This window comes from Formica exsecta, unplaced genomic scaffold (genome assembly GCF_003651465.1).
Source record: "Formica exsecta isolate Colony F162 unplaced genomic scaffold, ASM365146v1 scaffold21, whole genome shotgun sequence".
In the NCBI taxonomy this organism is placed as follows: Eukaryota; Metazoa; Arthropoda; class Insecta; order Hymenoptera; family Formicidae; genus Formica; species Formica exsecta.
Window position 1 is genome coordinate 3,657,519 of NW_021849398.1, and position 18,129 is coordinate 3,675,647.

At 35.3% G+C, this 18,129-nt stretch overlaps 5 protein-coding genes across 7 annotated transcripts in view; 3 read left to right on the plus strand and 2 right to left on the minus strand.

Annotated features, from left to right (window-relative positions):
• The first annotated feature begins 8 nt into the window (after window positions 1–8).
• On the plus strand, window positions 9–943 carry LOC115234921 (diphthamide biosynthesis protein 4-like). The gene has a single exon (XM_029806327.1). The coding sequence runs from the start codon at window positions 225–227 to the stop codon at window positions 639–641; it is 417 nt and encodes a 138-aa protein (XP_029662187.1). The 5' UTR covers window positions 9–224; the 3' UTR covers window positions 642–943.
• On the minus strand, window positions 847–6,335 carry LOC115234920 (F-box/WD repeat-containing protein 7). 2 transcript variants are annotated; one of them, XM_029806326.1, is made up of 9 exons: window positions 5,888–6,335; window positions 5,141–5,397; window positions 4,567–4,793; window positions 4,397–4,499; window positions 3,751–4,266; window positions 3,226–3,633; window positions 2,823–3,138; window positions 2,586–2,740; window positions 847–2,065 (listed from the first exon to the last, which is right to left on the minus strand). In XM_029806326.1, the coding sequence occupies exons 2-9, from the start codon at window positions 5,348–5,350 to the stop codon at window positions 2,012–2,014; spliced, it is 1,989 nt and encodes a 662-aa protein (XP_029662186.1). In that variant the 5' UTR covers window positions 5,351–5,397; window positions 5,888–6,335; the 3' UTR covers window positions 847–2,011. The 2 variants fall into 2 exon arrangements, with proteins under 2 accessions (XP_029662186.1, XP_029662185.1); XM_029806325.1 differs by lacking the exon at window positions 5,888–6,335 and adding an exon at window positions 5,473–5,870.
• Window positions 6,336–7,075: 740 nt separating this feature from the next.
• On the plus strand, window positions 7,076–13,252 carry LOC115234932 (WD repeat-containing protein 48-like). Its single transcript, XM_029806353.1, has 12 exons — window positions 7,076–7,482; window positions 7,932–8,148; window positions 8,240–8,452; window positions 8,531–8,826; window positions 8,924–9,109; window positions 9,193–9,510; window positions 9,585–9,687; window positions 9,764–9,929; window positions 9,996–10,187; window positions 10,265–10,511; window positions 10,586–10,702; window positions 10,784–13,252. The coding sequence occupies exons 1-11, from the start codon at window positions 7,435–7,437 to the stop codon at window positions 10,646–10,648; spliced, it is 2,049 nt and encodes a 682-aa protein (XP_029662213.1). The 5' UTR covers window positions 7,076–7,434; the 3' UTR covers window positions 10,649–10,702; window positions 10,784–13,252.
• On the minus strand, window positions 12,272–15,583 carry LOC115234933 (haloacid dehalogenase-like hydrolase domain-containing protein 2). 2 transcript variants are annotated; one of them, XM_029806355.1, is made up of 5 exons: window positions 15,221–15,583; window positions 14,458–14,754; window positions 14,169–14,379; window positions 13,980–14,093; window positions 12,272–13,859 (listed from the first exon to the last, which is right to left on the minus strand). In XM_029806355.1, exons 1-5 carry the CDS (start codon window positions 15,349–15,351, stop codon window positions 13,827–13,829), a joined length of 786 nt encoding a protein of 261 aa, XP_029662215.1. In that variant the 5' UTR covers window positions 15,352–15,583; the 3' UTR covers window positions 12,272–13,826. The 2 variants fall into 2 exon arrangements, with proteins under 2 accessions (XP_029662215.1, XP_029662214.1); XM_029806354.1 differs by having other exon boundaries at window positions 12,272–14,093; window positions 15,221–15,581.
• An 877-nt stretch (window positions 15,584–16,460) lies between these two features.
• The window catches only part of LOC115234935 (ribonuclease P protein subunit p29), a 3,530-nt gene continuing 1,861 nt past the window's right edge, over window positions 16,461–18,129 (plus strand). Inside the window, exons 1-4 of the mRNA XM_029806356.1 lie at window positions 16,461–16,925; window positions 17,015–17,151; window positions 17,236–17,626; window positions 17,838–18,129. Coding sequence (XP_029662216.1) covers window positions 16,898–16,925; window positions 17,015–17,151; window positions 17,236–17,626; window positions 17,838–17,977 — 696 coding nt within the window. The 5' untranslated portion in view covers window positions 16,461–16,897 and the 3' untranslated portion in view covers window positions 17,978–18,129. The remainder of the gene's footprint in view (window positions 16,926–17,014; window positions 17,152–17,235; window positions 17,627–17,837) is intronic.

Consider the following 18,129-nt stretch of genomic DNA (forward strand, 5'->3'; position numbering starts at 1 on the left):
TTACAACATATATATTGATTATGTTCAATCTGAGCAATTTATATTCAAATTTGGTTCATATTAGTACTATTGGTAGTCTTGTCTATTTGATTTTATATTGGTAGCCTTGTTTGGGCATAATATGGCGCAGGTCACGTAACGTAAATCATCTCTTAAGGTTATGTTGACTACAAAAGCATATTATATTTTCCTGGAAACATCAGTGTTTGTGATCGAAGATACGAATGAATTATTACGAAATACTCGGCTGCAGCAAGGACTCCACTGACGAAGAGATCAAGCGTGCTTATCGGCGTCGTTTGCTGCAGTTTCATCCTGATAAAAGCGGCGCTACTGACAGCCACGAGTTTCACAATGTTACCGAAGCCTGGCAGGTATTGGGACATCCACAGTCGAGAAAGCGATATGATGCAGCCTGCAAACAAGAAGAATTGGAAGACAGGGAAGAATTAGAAGATAGTCCGGTGTATGCACGTCTCTCGCCGAGCGATTTTGAGGAGTCTGTGTTCGAGGACAAGTTGTTTTATCGCTGCAGATGCGGCGACCGTTACTTCGTCGAACGAGATGATCTTCGAGAAAAGAACGCTTTACTTCACGTAATGTGCGACGGTTGTACGCTTATTATTGTTGTTGAAACGTAACGTAAGTCAATGTAAAATTTATGTAGAAAAATCTGGCGTTATATTATGACACATCTATAGACATTTTTTGAAAATTTGTATGTCCTATAAAACGATTGAATAAGTTAAATTGAGCGAATATCCATGTCTAGCAAATAAGATGATGGATTAAAAGGTATTTTTTATATTTGTCTTCGTATAGTATAAGATAATGTCCACAGGTATGTAGAAAGAAGTCAAAATCGAACATTTATTTTGTACAAAATATGTTTCTTAGCACAAGAACATGTGTACAGCTGTAATAAATTTAAAAAAAAAAACAATCTAAAATATGTAGCAACATTTTTTTTCTATTTCTTATAAAAAAAAATGATACAACAGGTAACACATTCTTATAATATAAACTATTGAGCAATATACAAATAAACACGACACCTAGTCTAACCTAGGTCCAATAATAAAGATGCATTTGCACAAATTGCATTACCAATAATGCTATTCATGATATGATTCAGTAGAATCCATGTAAAATTTGTCAATTGATGCAGGATGATTTAAATCCTCTTTATATAATTCGCGTTAAATGTAAAAGATCTGGCTAATACAAATATTCTCCCTTTACTAAATTCACTCATTGTTGACAAAAATCTTTAACCAAAAATAAAAGTGTATTATCCTGCTTTATGCAAGCTTGTATTAGTTCACTGTTCTGTAAATCTGTATTGCACGTGAACAAGTGTGCTATTTTTGTATATTGCACCATGACAGAGTGAAACATGCAACGTTGGAAAATCTTTTACTCTAGATCTTCTCTATTCTAGAATAACTATATCTGTAAATTGAAATTCTCTTCATATGCTATTTCCCTACTATACATTCACTACATGATCATGCATAGAGTGAGGCAGACAGCAGAAAATTTCAGATTAAAGGGGTATCTTAATCCCAATTATTTTAAAATAGAGAAGTTTCTATGATAGACATAAAAATGTAAAAAAAAAAATTGTGTTATTGATTTGAATTGTTTCATAATCCATTTGCTGAGAGTCTCATGCTCCTCTAGTAAATGTCAATAATGTGGAAATATCGGCTTGTAAACATTTATAAAAATATTTGTTTTTAACCAGATCACGATGTTTATACAAGTAAGTAATAAAATCTAAAGTCTTACATGATCAGGAAATATCGAAGCTAAAAAAATCAGCTTGACGCGCGAATCGATCAATAAATTATACAAACTTATGTTTTGATGTAGACAGACATTTGAAATTTCTTATTAAAAAATCCGTATAGTCCCAATGATTGTGTCGAAATTATCGTCGATAGTTTTCTCGTTTGTGCTCCAGGAAGTATGAGATTCTTCAAATATAATGTTATTTTGCCTTGTAGTTTCAGTACGTCTCAGTCGTCCCATCATATTCGTCTGCTACCGTTGACAAATACTCCTAAATGCCCACATAACAAACCTGTTATACTTACAATGAATTTCGAATTAGGGATATTTGCTACTTTTGCGTCGTTGGTGATTCCACTGAATCGTTATAACAGCGAAAATTCAGAAGTACACTGATAAGCTCCTCGGTTTTCTTTCCCGTAAGTTTATGAGTCTTATAAATTTCACGTTTGTACACCACAACAACGCGCGCGCGCACCGACAAAACGATATAATTATAATTTTTCGACGGGCACTTTAATCCACCTGGAGATCATTCGCTACATCTCTCTTTCTCTCTCTCACTCACTCTCTCTTTTTCTCCCCCTTTCTCTCTTTCTCTCATTCACTTCGATTCCCCCATTTCACAAAAATTTCACTCGATTTTTATGATGCGTACACAGTCTTATCACAATCACACCATGTAATACATGTACAGCGTAGATTAGTTTTTAGACTACTTAATTGAAAGTATGTACAGAAGTCGTACAAAGGGGGCGATTGTATCCACGTAGTGGAGCGCACTATTTTACCTCAACGTCGAAATCGAGGACAAGCAGTTTCGTCTCTTCGGTACCATTACGACTACCTACTGCACACACTAGTTTCGTATCACTCGCTCGAATCCTCCACACGACTCCGCCGCTACCCCCGCTATCCAGAGCAACTAGATTCCTAATAAAATCACCTGTAAACACACGAGTTGTGTTCTCGACAAGATCGATGCGTACTCCAATCAAAGAAATTCTAAACAAAATGACTATACAAACCAGTCTTAACATCCCAGAGTTTTACTGTACCATCGTCAGAGGACGTAATCACAAAATGGCTATTGAACTGAAGGCAAGTAACCGCTGATTGATGCTTGTTCGGACCGGAGAGAGTTTGAAGGCAGTGACCACTAACAATGTCCCATACTTTAACTGTAGAATCAGCATTGCCCGATACTAAAATATTATTGCGTAATTCCATCCCCGAGGTGAGAGACTGATGACCCATCAGAGTGTGTCTACAAGCACCAGTTTCTACCTCCCACACTCTTATGCTCGTGTCCAACGATCCGCTAACAACGTGCACACCGTCGAACTAACGAAGAAAAACGGCAAACAGGAACGGCTTCAATGGCGAGGCAACAAGCACGAAAATTAAAAAAAAGTAAAACAGTACACTTACTTGGAGGGAATAAACGCGGTTAGTATGTCCTTGTAAGGTATGAAGGCACTCCTCGCGCTCAGGATTCCAAACTTTGACCATGTAGTCGTAGGCACCACTGACCACCAACTTTCCATCATATTGCACACATCTGACCGCCGCTAGGTGCCCCACGAGCACATGTAAGCACTCCCCCGTGTCCACTTGCCACACTCTTAGCGTCGCGTCCCTACTACCACTGACGACTTTGTTACCGTGCAGATGCATACATCTCACCGTCGACGTATGACCATATAAAGTATGAATACAATGGCCAGTCTCCGCGTTCCATACTTTTAAAGTACGATCCGTACTACCACTGATAACGATCGTGCCGGACATCTGCGAAGACCACACGCCACCGGTATGTCCGACTAATGTCCGTAAACACTGAAACATCGAGAAAATACGATATTGCATGATACTTAACATTCATTTTTTTCTTTCTCTATCACTAGCAAAATAGCTGAATTTTCATAATTTGTACTCATCTTTACAATTAATTACCTTGCCTGTCGCGGCAGACCACACTTTAAGAGTATTGTCATCGGAACCACTAACTATCCGGTTGCCGGAGAACTGTAAACATGTAATAACATGATCGTCATGACCCTTCAACACTTTCGGTGTACGGATCGGTTTTGTTCTCCAGTTCATTTTAATATTATGCTGTCGCATATAAGCCTGTTTCCATGGCGACGAGTGACTGCCGTTACGGCAGTTTTTGCGTTTCAGCGGTGGCAGATCCTTCAAGTCTTCTATGCCGGCCGCCTTGCACTTTTCTTTCCACAGTAGATTGTCGTCGGCTAGGAATCGCCAGTTTCGACAGGTCTGCGCCGCTCTTAGAAGATCCTTCGGCTCTAGGAACGCCAACACCGATAGCGCTAACTCTTTCGGCAGGAGCGATATAAAATCTCGCTGAAATTGAGGCTCTATCACCTGCATCATGTGACGCACCTGTGTAGGCTCGCATCTGTCTATTAATTCGTCTATTGCTAACATTCTCTCCGCGTTTGACCATCTCTGTAACAAACATCATTTTTACTTGATTTTTAAGAAAGTTTACTATTACATTTTGTAGAGTCTTATCAATATATACTATATAGATTTATTATTATTACTTTAGTACTTTATAAATACATAAGCCATATACCTGAAATTGCAAAAGCCAACTACTCAATTCTGGAGGAGGGTTATCCTTTGTAGGAATGACACATCTCACATGTTTACCTTTATCATCTAATTTTCTTGCAGACCTGAGAAAGAGAAGTATTAAAATTCATGTCAAACAGTATTTTGTAAGATAAAAAATACAATGCTTACATAGTATGAGACTTTTCCTCTGGATTAAGTTTTTTACATGGTAAACAACAATCTGTTTCACTCTTTCGCTTTCTTTGAGGCTGGATAACATCTGATGACATGTTAGTAGGCAACATTGGACATTGTACAGGGATAACCATTTGAGATTGCGATACAGGTGATTGACCATTGTTGCTCTCAACTTCGGCTGTACATTCGGTATCGCAGAACAATCCACTGTCGCTAATCTAATGATATAATTAATAGAGCATTAATTATTGAAACATTATTAAATTTGTAGTTCAGTTTTGTAATTTACTTGAAAAAAATTTTAAATAAAAGCCAAGTTGCAACATTTAGTCATATAAATTAAGAAATACTTTCATCAAATTCCAATTAACTTAATTGCATGGGAAGAAAAATTAAATTAGAGAAACGACGAATTATATATTAGAAATTTTGCTGCAGGCAATTCTATTAATTGAATAGTCAGTTAAGTTAATTGGAGTATGATTGAAATGGTTATCTCTATATATTTTAATATTCATCAAAAAGGGATGTTATAAACAAACAAATATATATATAATTAGCTTACTTCACTTTCTCCTTCGCTACTCTCTTCATCGCCCTCATCTTCGTCATCTCCATAATCCTCAGATTCTTCGTCTTGCGGCAATATTGAATGCATAGGATCCAAGGAACTAGGTCCTGGTATTCCCTCGATACCTTCAATTGGACTAGGACTAGCGCCGCCTAGTTTATTATTGTCAGATATATTGTTGGAGGACGAAGAAGGGACAGACATTACTATACGCAGCGATAGTATTAGGTTTATGGGTATAGTAACTGCACCTATAAATAAAAGTATTAAATATATGAGTATAATTGAGACATACCAAACAAATCTTTATTGATTTGTTTATTTACTTTTGTTTGATATACATTTCTCGTACATAATGTGTAATCAATCATAATTTCAACAGCGCGATTTTAACGGAAATGCAGCGTGTTGCTGCTTACAGTTGTATCACGAAAGGTTGCGTGAAATTGCGAAATTGTCAAAAAATATGAAAAGGAAAAAGAAAAAAAAGGGAATAAATTCGCATACACGATTAGGATATAGGTTACAATCCATCGGATGACAATTATCGTTATCGCCACGAGGATTTACCCTAACCTCTTGAATGGTCTGCGTCGTACAAGCTTAAAATATTGCAAACAAAGAACAACAAACCGGCAGCCACACCCCACATATCCGCGCGATACGAATTTACGACAAGCTGCGACACTGGCCAAGAGAGGCAGGTATGTGTATGTATATCTGTAAAACTGGGGTCTATACTTAGGACGAACGCCGTTCCCGGTCGTCGGGGCCTTTATCGGTCTATCGACGACGTCTCCGGCGATGCGCGCCGATGTAGAGTCCGTCCGTGTCGACGACGACGACGACGTGTTGTCTCTATCAAAGGAGCATGGCATTCGTGTCTCTCTCTTTCGCGTGCGGCGGCCGTCGTGTGTGGGCGATATCTTAGGTTAGAATCGCGAAGGGCGAAACGCGGTTGTGGGTTGTGGGTCTCGTAAACGGGGGTGGCGGCGCGAGCGTTAAACGAGTATCGATAGGTTAACTGGTGATGGCGGACGTAAACGACACGACGAACGACGCGAATCCATCGAGGGCAGCCTCCTGGCAGCGCTCAATCAACTTTTACTCCGCACCTCCCAACTCCTTCGCACTCGTTCTCGTTCGCACAGCAGTGCACAGCAAATCCACACATATATCTCGTATGCTAGCTACATACATACATATGCGTACACATATGGAGATGGCGCGCGCGCATGCGCGCACTAGCTGTCGTGTTCTCACGCGGTTGTTCTTTCGCGCGATTGAATTCCGCTGTATATATTTACATATTTTTCGAAATTTTAACATGTTTGGTATTATCGGATTTTTTCGGGTATTATCCGAGTATCGATTTATTATAAATATTAGCTGGATACCAAATTATTATCCACACACAGATATCCGATTCATTTCGGAGTAACTAGAAAACTAGCGCGTATCTAAAAATCCCTTTTCATACTATGTCCATTTTTAGTGTTTTTTAAAATAGTAAATTTTTCTTTCAAGATATGAAAAAGATTATCGTATAAAATATCAAAGGCTATCAAAGATATATCAAAGCCTATCAGAAATAATCAATGGCTAAAGTACAGAAAAACAAATAAATATACTGATAATTTTATTTGTAACTGCGTGTGATCGCGTTAAATAAATAACATCAGTATAAAAAATCTATTGCTACGAGACTCCGGTATGCGAGGATTTTAATACAAGAATTCATTATAAAATATAATCTAGCAGTAATTGCACAAGCAAAAAACGAATATAAATCTTTTATATATGTTATTCTACATATATAGCGTGGAAGAATTCAAGGAAGATAAAATTATTCAAAATAGCGGAGGAATTGCGAACTATACCGAGAGAAATAGCGCTACCTCTTGGACCATCTCTCTTTCTCTCTCAACAAGTTTTTGAACGCAACTGCGCGTTCCAATATCAGAGTTCGGTGCATCATGACGGTAACGACGACGGCGACAACGGCGACGACGACGACGACGACGATGATGATGATGAGGATGCCGCGCGACGACGTTTGCCGCACGCGTGCATCCCGGCAGTGAGATCGGCATCGGCAACACGCACAACGACAGTGCTAACGAACCATTAACGGAATGACGCCGCGAGTGCAACGTAACGATCGAGCGCAACGTGGAACTGTCGTCGCAGCTTGAATCGTATAACATACGTACGCCGTGAAACGCACTTCCATCCCGATCCCGACGCAGGATCGCCGTGATCCGCTGGATAAAACAATCCCGGACATAATGGCAGCTCACAAGACGGGCGGGCAGAGCGCCCGTAAGAAAGTACAGGTACGACAGATCGACAGATTCTCTCCTCCCGATGATAAGACGAGGAATTTGCCGATCCTCTGGCGAGCATCGGTGCCGAGGATAGTCGGCATCGTAATCGTTTCCACGGTGACGGGTGGAAACTAGAGTGCCTGTCACGGTTAATTTGTAGGATTATACGATAACGCGTTGCATCTAAACAAGATAATCGTTAGTTTCCGGTACAAAATAGCGCTTGTAAATTTATTGTGAAATTTATTTTTCATTTCTTGGAATTTAATCCAATGCATATACATTTGTTGATTTTATTTCTCTCGAGATATCCGAATCAAATATTGTAAAGAAATTGGAGTTTACACATTGTTGAAGTATGATTATACTTATTCGATACATTGATACCGATGATAAAATTTAAATTATGAAGACAAGAAAAGAGCTATATATTAATTCACAATTAATTTTTCTTAAAGGTTTCTATGGTTATAAGAGACGAGGTAGAGAAGCAGCACAGAGCCGGTGTTAATTCCTTACAATATGATCCAGTTCTGCATAGGCTATACTCTGCTGGTAGAGATAGCATCATAAGGATATGGAATTGTAGAAATATGAAAGAACCATATATTCAATCTATGGAACACCATACAGATTGGGTCAATGATATAGTGCTATGTTGCGGTGGCAAAAATCGTATGTACACGCTTCTAAAGTCTTTAATATTATTATAAAATTCTTAATCTCTTACATGCCAATTTCTCAATCATTATTAATATCTGTACAGTTATATCTGCAAGTTCCGACACAACTGTTAAGGTATGGAATGCGCATAAAGGTTTTTGTATGTCAACACTGCGCACACATAAAGACTATGTCAAAGCATTAGCATATGCCAAAGATAGAGAGCAAGTTGCTAGTGCGGGTCTAGACAAGTCGATATTTCTGTGGGATGTCAATACGTTGACTGCTCTTACTGCGAGTAATAACACAGTGACAAGTATGTACTTGCAATCATATATTCAGTACTGCGCTTTGTCTCTTTTACATGTAATTAACATATTAAACTGCATTGTAGCATCATCCCTGAGTGGAAACAGAGATTCCATATATAGCCTTGCCATGAACCAGACTGGCACGATTATCGTGAGTGGCAGCACAGAGAAAGTTCTTCGTGTATGGGATCCACGATTTTGTACCAAACTCATGAAACTTCGTGGTCACACAGACAATATTAAAGCATTAGTCCTGAATAGGGATGGTACGCAGTGCTTATCGGCAAGTTCCGATGGCACTATCAAATTATGGTCACTTGGTCAACAAAGATGCGTGCAAACGTTCAGAGTTCATAAGGAAGGAGTATGGGCGTTATTGGTAATTATATATACAAAGTTATCAATAGAATTGTTATGCAAATAAAATTAATATTGTTGTGTATACTTTATTATATTGAAAATCTAATGTATTTTAGGCAACAGATAATTTTAGTCATGTAATATCTGGAGGCAGGGATAAGAGAGTAGTGATGACAGAATTAAGTTATGCAGAGAGATATACAGTTATTTGTGAGGAAAAAGCGCCTATACTCAAAATGGCTATGACGCCAGATCAATCTAGTATTTGGGTTGCAACCAGCGAATCAACTATTAATAATTGGGTAAAGTTTTATACTACAGTAACAAATTTGTATAAAAAGAGAGAATGCATAAAAAAAACTATATTTTTTGTTATATATTTCAGTCCATAAGTCAGAAAGATTGGCAAGAATTAGGACTTGGAGATTATTGTGATTCTGCCAGTAATGTATCGAGCAACATTTTAAGAAATACTGAACCTGCACAAAAGATATTAGGAGGTCCTGCCATAAGACATTATCACATATTAAATGATAAAAGACACGTTTTAACAAAAGATACAGAAGAGAATGTTGCATTATATGATGTATTGAAGGCGTGTAAAGTGGAAGATTTAGGCAGAGTCGATTTCGATCAGGAGTGTAAAAAAAGAAATAAAGTGGTGTATGTTCCAAACTGGTTTAATGTTGATCTCAAAACAGGAGTATGTATTTCTTTGTTGGATCAAACTGCTTTTCAGGCTTGAATCTAAGTTTTAAATATTCTCAATTATTGCAGATGTTAACTATACACTTAGGGCAAGACGAAAATGATTGTTTCTCTGCATGGGTTTCTGCCAAAGAGACTGGTCTAGCAGAGAATGATGCTGTAGATCAGAAAGGTGATCAATTGTTTATTCATCAATAATATTCGTGGTATTAAATCTAGAGATTTGTAATGTTTTCTCAATGTTTTAGTGAATTATGGAAACCTTTTGTTACAAGCGTTACTTGAACATTGGTGGAGGCCATTGCACGTTGACGACGAGAATGAAGGTAATGGCAATGACGGAAACGGTCCCATACATACAAATGGAGGAAATCCATACTTCTCAGTACCTAGTCATACACCTGTCATTTTCAGGTATGCAGAGACTGTTAAAAAACATTTTATTAAATAAATTTATCATATCTTTTTTTTACTTTTCAGTGAAGTGGGAGGTAGAACTATCTACCGATTATTAGTTCGAGATGCTGCAGGAGAAACCGAAGGTGTCCTATTGAATGAAACTGTACCACCATGGGTAGTGAATATCGTTGTGGACAAGAATCTTCCACAATTCATTAAAATACCTTTCTATCTTCTTCCACATGCTTCTTCAGGTGTAAAAAGTTTGAAGAAGTACGTGTCACATTGTTAAATCTTAAAATCATATCTTAACATGATTGAATAATCTTACATGTTATTTTTTTTTTAAGGGACCGTTTAATTGCAAATGATTTTATACAAGTGCGTAAAGTGGCGGAGCATGTTTACGATAAAGTGCTCGGTGCAGGAAGCGATTCAGGTTCGGTAGCTGGAGGTGGAAATACTGTTTCAAGTGGATCACCGGCGGGCGATAGAACAAATACAGATTCTAATGCTGATAATTCTTCACTGGCCGAGGAAAAAGTCGAACTGCTATGTAACGATCAGGTTTTGGATCCTTCAATGGATTTGAGAACGGTGTGTATAAAGTTCGAAACAGCTTTTGTTATTGTGTTGAAAAAAGGTTTTACATATGTTTGATGGCTTTTCAGGTTAGACATTTCATCTGGAAAAGTTCGACAGATTTAACACTTCATTATCGCCCTGTTAAATAGTTAGAATTAACATTGCATCGCGAGTCTTTACAGTGTGCCTGGTTTTATACCATGGTAAGATATTGCATATTCTGCATATTTCCCTTTTTTTCATCAATTCTGAATAAAAACTGCAACAAAATTGATTAATTTCAGAATAATGGAAAATACATAGTGGGCTACTTGCAGAATATGGTACCTTGTGCCACTTTTTCCTTAGGAAACGATCACCTGGATTTAACAAATGTTTCATGCGAAGTCGAGGCAGGAGCGAAAGAGAGCGAGGCATATTTGGAGTATTAGAATATAATACGTGAAGTTCAAAGGCAATAATGTGTGGAAGTATTAATGTATAAATTGCTCACTTTTATACACACCTGCATCCCGCGGCCAAATTCACACAATGGAGCATTACTCTCGATTAATCTGCTTGAGAATAGCATGTTTTTTGTACCTGGATCTAGAATTTAAAGTGCTTGTTGTCAGCCACTTATCGTCTTCCCATCAGAAGTATCAATAAGAAAGCGTATAGCACAAATGCAAAAAATAATAATAAAATAAAAAGAAAGGGGATAGACCGCATGGCCGAAAAAATTGTTGGTTTTATTAGGTCTAATAGGATCCAGGTGATCCTCTCACAAATGCTTCTCAAATTTTCTTTATTAATTCTAGTTTAGCTAAACTTTCCTCCCATAATCAATACATAGGATTGTCTTGTTTTAGTATTGTAATAAAAGTATTGAATATTTATTGAAGGCATGAGAGAAATTGTATAATGTTTTGTTACATGCATGCAAAATGTATACTCCACACCTGCCTTGTTACATTAGAGAGCGAAGAAAAGAGAGAAATATATATATACATATATATATGAGAAAGAGAGAAGAAAGAGGATATGTCAATTTACCATTAATCAAATTATATTTAAATAGCCAAATTAGAGAGAGAAGTTCAATATTTCCTATTGTTTGCATAAAAAATAAGAGAATGTATTTGTCTGCAGTGTAATAAGGTCAAATTCTGTTCTAATCAAATAAAAAATAAGTTAATAAAGTTAATAAAATATAGATTAGGGATTGAATGTACATTAAAAGTGAAATTTTATGTGTAAAATTAATTCAATATCAAAGTATATACCATTGATAATATCATAAATATTGAAGAATACTACAGTATTTAACAGAATTTGATCTTGGAAAAGAGATTTATAACGAATAAAAATGATGTAGTTGTTTTTATGTTAACATGTTCGATTTCTCTATAAGTTGTACATATGCGAACACGACTGTGAATAATGTCCATTAATCATAGTAGGTCATATAAATAAAAATTTAACAAATCTTATTATGCGAACAATTCAAAGCCAATGACATTTGCTATTGCTGCAAACAGTTAAATTGTCAAAAAAAGAAATTGTACTAGTTTTTATTAATATGGTCTATGAAATATAATATCGTTTATTAAAGTTGCACGTGCATAGAAGCACAAATCTCATCAATGTAAATGTCTCATTGTCATTTTTTGGTACTAGGTACTAGATAATGTGTTTCATAAATGCAACATTTTATTTATTATCAAACTTAGATTAAATCCTGCTTTGCTAATACTTTATGTTAGAAATCGTTTCCTTTTTTTTTTTTTTCTCTTGCGTGGAGATATTGTTCAAACATTACGATAAAGAAACTTTCTCTTGATTAAAGAGAATACATGAATATATAGCTGGCAGAAATTATTGTATTATTCTACATTATTAAAATTGCCTGATTTGTTATTTTTAGAAGAGTTTTTTTGAAAGAAATTGTGCACAGTAAACCTATATTTTTTTATATTGGTATTAAATTTAAAAAGTAATTTTGAACCAAATGAAAATTAAAATATAATATAGTTTTCTCTTAAATATCCCAATATAGTGTCATAAAAAAATAAGAACTATAAATCGCCTTTGACTTAAAATTACTTCAATTATTTATTGCAACGACGACTATAATATATATATATATATATATATATATAATAATAATATTATATATATAATAAGATTGTCAATATAATTAATGTATTATTCAGTTCATCATATAATTGTTTGCAAATATGCTGTACATATTAGTGTTGCTATATAGATGCATTTCTTGCATGAATCGAAATTAACCATTATTTATTTTTTTTAACAGATCATTTACTTTAGACATATTTATTACCATAATGTGGAAGTAATCAAGATGTGCCTGATGATAGATTATAAGTTACAGAGGGCATTTCGATTATGACTTGTATTGATATTTAAAGAGAAAAAGAGCCCATAATTACAAGATATACAATCATAAAGAAAGAGAGAGAGAGAGAGAGTACATTATCATTTCTTGATTACATTATCAATGATATAATATAAATCATAAGAAAAGTTACCACTAGCATTATGAATTTTTATCCATTATTTATTTTGTAGCATGCAACTTTAGTTTCATTGAATGCTGTTAGAGATGATATAGATTTAGTTTTTTCATTCAAAATATCATAATACTTATGCACAGAAAATTGAAGTATTAATACTAGAATGTCAATAGAGTAAAAAATCAAAATATCAATTTCTCATCTTGTTTCAACTTGTGTAAAAAAAAAAAAAAAGTAGTAAGATCGGGTGCCAAATTTTATACTGAAGACGATACTCGTAACACATTGTACTTTTTCGACAGGGAGTACTTTATTTCTGTAAACCTGCTTCATTAATGTAGTTTCTATAGTGGTACTACTTATGATGTATAAGGCTATCTAGCGAAATATGTATATTAAATTTATAATTTTTTAGAACAAGATTAGACTAATATCGTCTCTGCAAAATATTGAATGTTTGTCATATTGCTTTATAAAATACATTTTACTGTTCTGACATGAAACTTATTAAATTTTCCAGCAAACAAGTCAAATTTTCTACAGTTTTCTACGAATGTATGTAATGAGACGATATTTCTATCATCCTTGAAAATACTTTTTCATATTTATCCGATTTGTAATACATTACCATTGAAATTAATTATATTAATAGGCAGAATGAGAGAGATATGTAAAGCTCCATATCAGAAAAAAATAGACATTAATTTCTATTTCTATTTATTGTTTATTTTATGATAATATGGCATCACTGAAAACTATGTACACTATAAAAAATAAAAAAAATCAGTATTTAAATAAAGTATATAATTTAATATATATAGAACAGATTACATTTGTCCACCTGTGCAGCAATATTTGAATAAAGAATACTATTACTATTTGTTTAATAATTTTCTCAAACAAATATTCAAACAATTCCATCGAGAATACTCTCGACGGCTTGTACGAAAGAACTACATACTTTTGTTGGTCCTGGAGTAATCGTCTTCTCATCTCCTGTTCTATATTTGCCAGTTTGTACTAGTATACCTTTAATCCCAGCTGCCTGTGCACCAGCTACATCATCTTTCACATCCTAATCATAAATTTATAATATCACATAAAAAATTAGAATTAAGTACAAAAAAAAGGATGATATTTGGAATATTACATCCCCAATCATTATAGCCTGTCCTGGGTCTACATCTCCTAAAGCTGCTTTAAAAAATTCTGTGGTCGGTTTACCAACAACTTCCGCTTTCACATTGCTGGAATACTCTAAACCTTTGATAAATGCTCCAGGACCTAAAGCTAAACCATCAGGACGCTTGTAATATCGTCCTTCATGAATAGCTATGAGCGACGCACCGTCCAAAAGCAATCTGAAATTGTATGTTATGTTTTTATATTATATTTTTATGTGCTTAATTTATAAGACAATTATAAATGTGATACTATGCCTGAATGCTTTGTTTAACTCATCATAGTTGAATTTACTTGGCGCTAAACCAATAACCACTGCATTTGGTATATCATCTGTTACTAAATCTTGAAAATCTTCCATCGCTGCTGGATCAATTAATAGTAATGGCTTCAACTGTCGAGAAATAATCAATTTTCTCGCCGCAAATAAAGAACTGAAGATTTCATCCTTCCGCAAGTCAAATCCAAGTTTTGTCAGACGCTCATACAAACAATTGCTTGACTCTTTGGTAGTGTTTGTAACAAATTTAATCGACAAGTTTGCATGTCGTAGCCTAGATTACAAGTTTAAATTCGTGATTCTAAAAGGCTAAAATTTTCTTGATATGAAATCAATGATAAAACATTGCTTGATGACTGTTGCAATATTAATACGCGAGAAATTCTTCTTTACGAGCAATCATCATTTATTAGTTGAGATTTAAAAAATTTATTTATATATTATGAGATGTGATATATATATCAATTCGTGAACAAGACGTCACGATGATCAAAGAAACCATTGTCATTAAAAACATACTTTTTATTATCATATTACAGAAAAGAGAAAGAAAATAAATTTCTATTTTTTTATCGAGAAACTTAAAATTGGATCATTTTTACAGAGACTGCGCTGTTAAATTGCCGGTATATCTTGCATGTGTATGCTTGTACACACATACATATACGTATATACATGCGATACGACATATATGTACGGTATTGTACATTCCAATTAGACATTAAAAATGTGAACAATACCTGTTTAATGCTTGCACAGCGCCTGGAATAATTGTGTTATCAATATGCAATGTTCCACTGAGGTCTATTAGCACTGTCGTAATTTGTTTCGTCATTATTATCGCGATTTTTCGGCAACTAATATTACACATTTATCACTTTACATTCTTTCAGAATGAAACTGTCGGTAAATGTTTAATTTAACTCGCTCATTTTTAATTTTAATAAAAATATATTCGACACTTTTTGGTATAAAAATAAAGGTTTAAAACATAAAAATCGTTAATTGATGCTATAAAGTATAAAGAATTAAAAGTGATATAAAAATGACATTAGGTTAGATTTTTTACTACAATTATTTTGGCTACTACGCATGCGCGTGGTTTGTTCCTTCATCTCCCATCGTTGCACGTTGCACATGCGCAAAAAAGGAGGTCGTCTATCGTGATGTAAACATCATGCCGTCTATCATCTGAGACAGGCTGTTTACACTCGACATATTGCACAAATAAATTGAATTAATTTAAAATTGAACGTGTGACAAAACCATGAAAGAAGAGTAAGGAGAGTTATCTACCTAGATTGAAAGTGGTCACGAAAAATGTTCCGTATGTGGCCAGGTTTGCCGAATGGAATAACTTGGACCATTTCGTCGCCATCTTGAATCTTCGTATATGTATAGTGTTACGTTTAGTTGTGGTAGTAATTAGTAAGTAGTGTATTCTTAATATTTAAATGGCCGTAATGATCTGGGGTGGGTCATGTATTCGGGCCAACAACAGGTTATATTAGAGTGTAAATTCAGTTTTTATGCGTATATACTGGAAGAAGAGAAGAGAGAGAAGGAAGGAATTTTTGTTGGGAGGTGGTAGGAAAGGAAAAATGGGAAAGCGCAGGCCAGGGTTGAGTCGGGAATCGAACCCGAGATCTTCCGGGATGTGAGTCAGGCGCGCTACACACTGAGCCACCGGAGGCCCAGTAAGTAGTGTGCATAGACATAGTATATCTAGACCGAGTGTTGAGGAGTGGGGGCCGATGCCCACGTAGAAAAGGACATACTCTGGTAGTGTGTCATCCACACACTTAGGCCGGTATTCATAGTCCGTTCTTATATTCAAGATCGTCTTAAGTACGATCTTAAGATACTATGCGGCCATTTCATTGGTTGAATGGGATCTTAAGACGACCCAAGACCACACTTAAGACGATCTTGGATATAAGAACGGACTATGAATACCGGCCTTTACTGATCACTAAGGGGCCTCTGGTGGCTCAGGGAGTAGCGCGCCTGACTCACATCCCAGAGAACTCGGGTTCGATTCCCGACTCCGACCCTGGCCTGCGCTTTTCCTATTTTTCCTTTCCTACCACCTCCCTAACACAAATTCCTTCCTTCCCCCAAGAGGAACCTTCATATATACGACATTATTCTCTATCTACGACATTATTCTATCTTTAAAAACCAGTTTATGGCCGTATAGCGAGTACTCGCTGGAGCCAATCCCAAAACCCAAGCAACTGATCACTAATACTAAACATAACACTATATATGTACGAATATTCAAGATGGCGACGAATTGGTCCAAGACTTGGACTCCAAGTCATTCCATTTGGCAAACCTGGCCACATACGGAACACTTTTCGTGACCACTTTTTTTCTCTCTACACTATCGAGATAACTCTCCTTACTCTTCCTTCATGGACAAAACTATGTCGCAACAAACGAGTAAATATCAATCAAATATATAATATGTCTAGCAATACAAATACATAATGTCTCTTTTCTCTTATTCAAATATCAACTATTGTTTTCAGAATTGTGCACGCCACTTCCCAGGAATTTAACTGATAGCATTAAGATTTGTGAAAACAATGAGCAATATGTTGTCAACTTTTTGCAAAACTTGTTGCCACCGTCCGACTGCAAATCTATCTCAGACGAGATGCGAAAGGTATGTTTGTAACAAGATGAACGGAAGAGCCAATTATACAGATTGATTAACTGAAGTGTTATTCTTTTATGTGTAAATTTTCAGACCTTTATATTTAATAAGTTCAAAGTTAAGCGTAAGCGAAAAAGAGATCACAGAGGCAAATTCTTATCAGCTAGGAAAAGATTACATCTTGATTTGGGCAAAGTTAGTCACAAGAGTCAAATAAAATATTCCGATCTTTTGCCCTTAAACCAATTGTGGTTGAACTATATGCGAAAAATGCTTGGTGTCGAGTCATTTACCAGTATACCTGAAAACTCTAATAATCCAAATTGGGAGAATGTAAATCAGCAATTGATAAAAGCTGATTTTCATGGTGCTAAAATTTCAATTGATAAATCAAAATGCCCGACTTTGGTAGGACTTACAGGGATTGTCATACAAGATACAAAAAACACTTTTAGGATTTGTGGGCTGGACAATGTTATTCGAAGTAAGCGGCAAGTGTTGTCAAATACATTTGCAGATATATGTGATTCTCCTGTAGCAGAAACATACTATATATAATATCTATTATAAGATATAAACTTAGTTTCCTTTCTCTCTACTATTGCATATATATTAGTGTAACAAATTTTTTATAAAAATTTAGTTTTTTTTCTGTATTGTCAATAACACTTTTTTTTACTAAATTTTATTTTCAGCAATACCAAAAGATGTGGTGAAAATTCGTATTCACTTAGACAATGGTGTAATATTAAAAGCATTTGGACGGCAACTCTCTATAAGACCTGTAGAACGAGCAGTTAAAAAATACAAAAATACAAAAATAGTTCAATTGTGATGTTGTAAATATTTATAACATAATATACTAATAAATTCAATGATATTGTCCTTTATAGAGATGTACGATTTAAATTAACAAGAATTTTCATAAAGAAGTTATCTTGCAAAATACTAGAAAGAATGTAATAAAAATTAATCTATAGATTTATA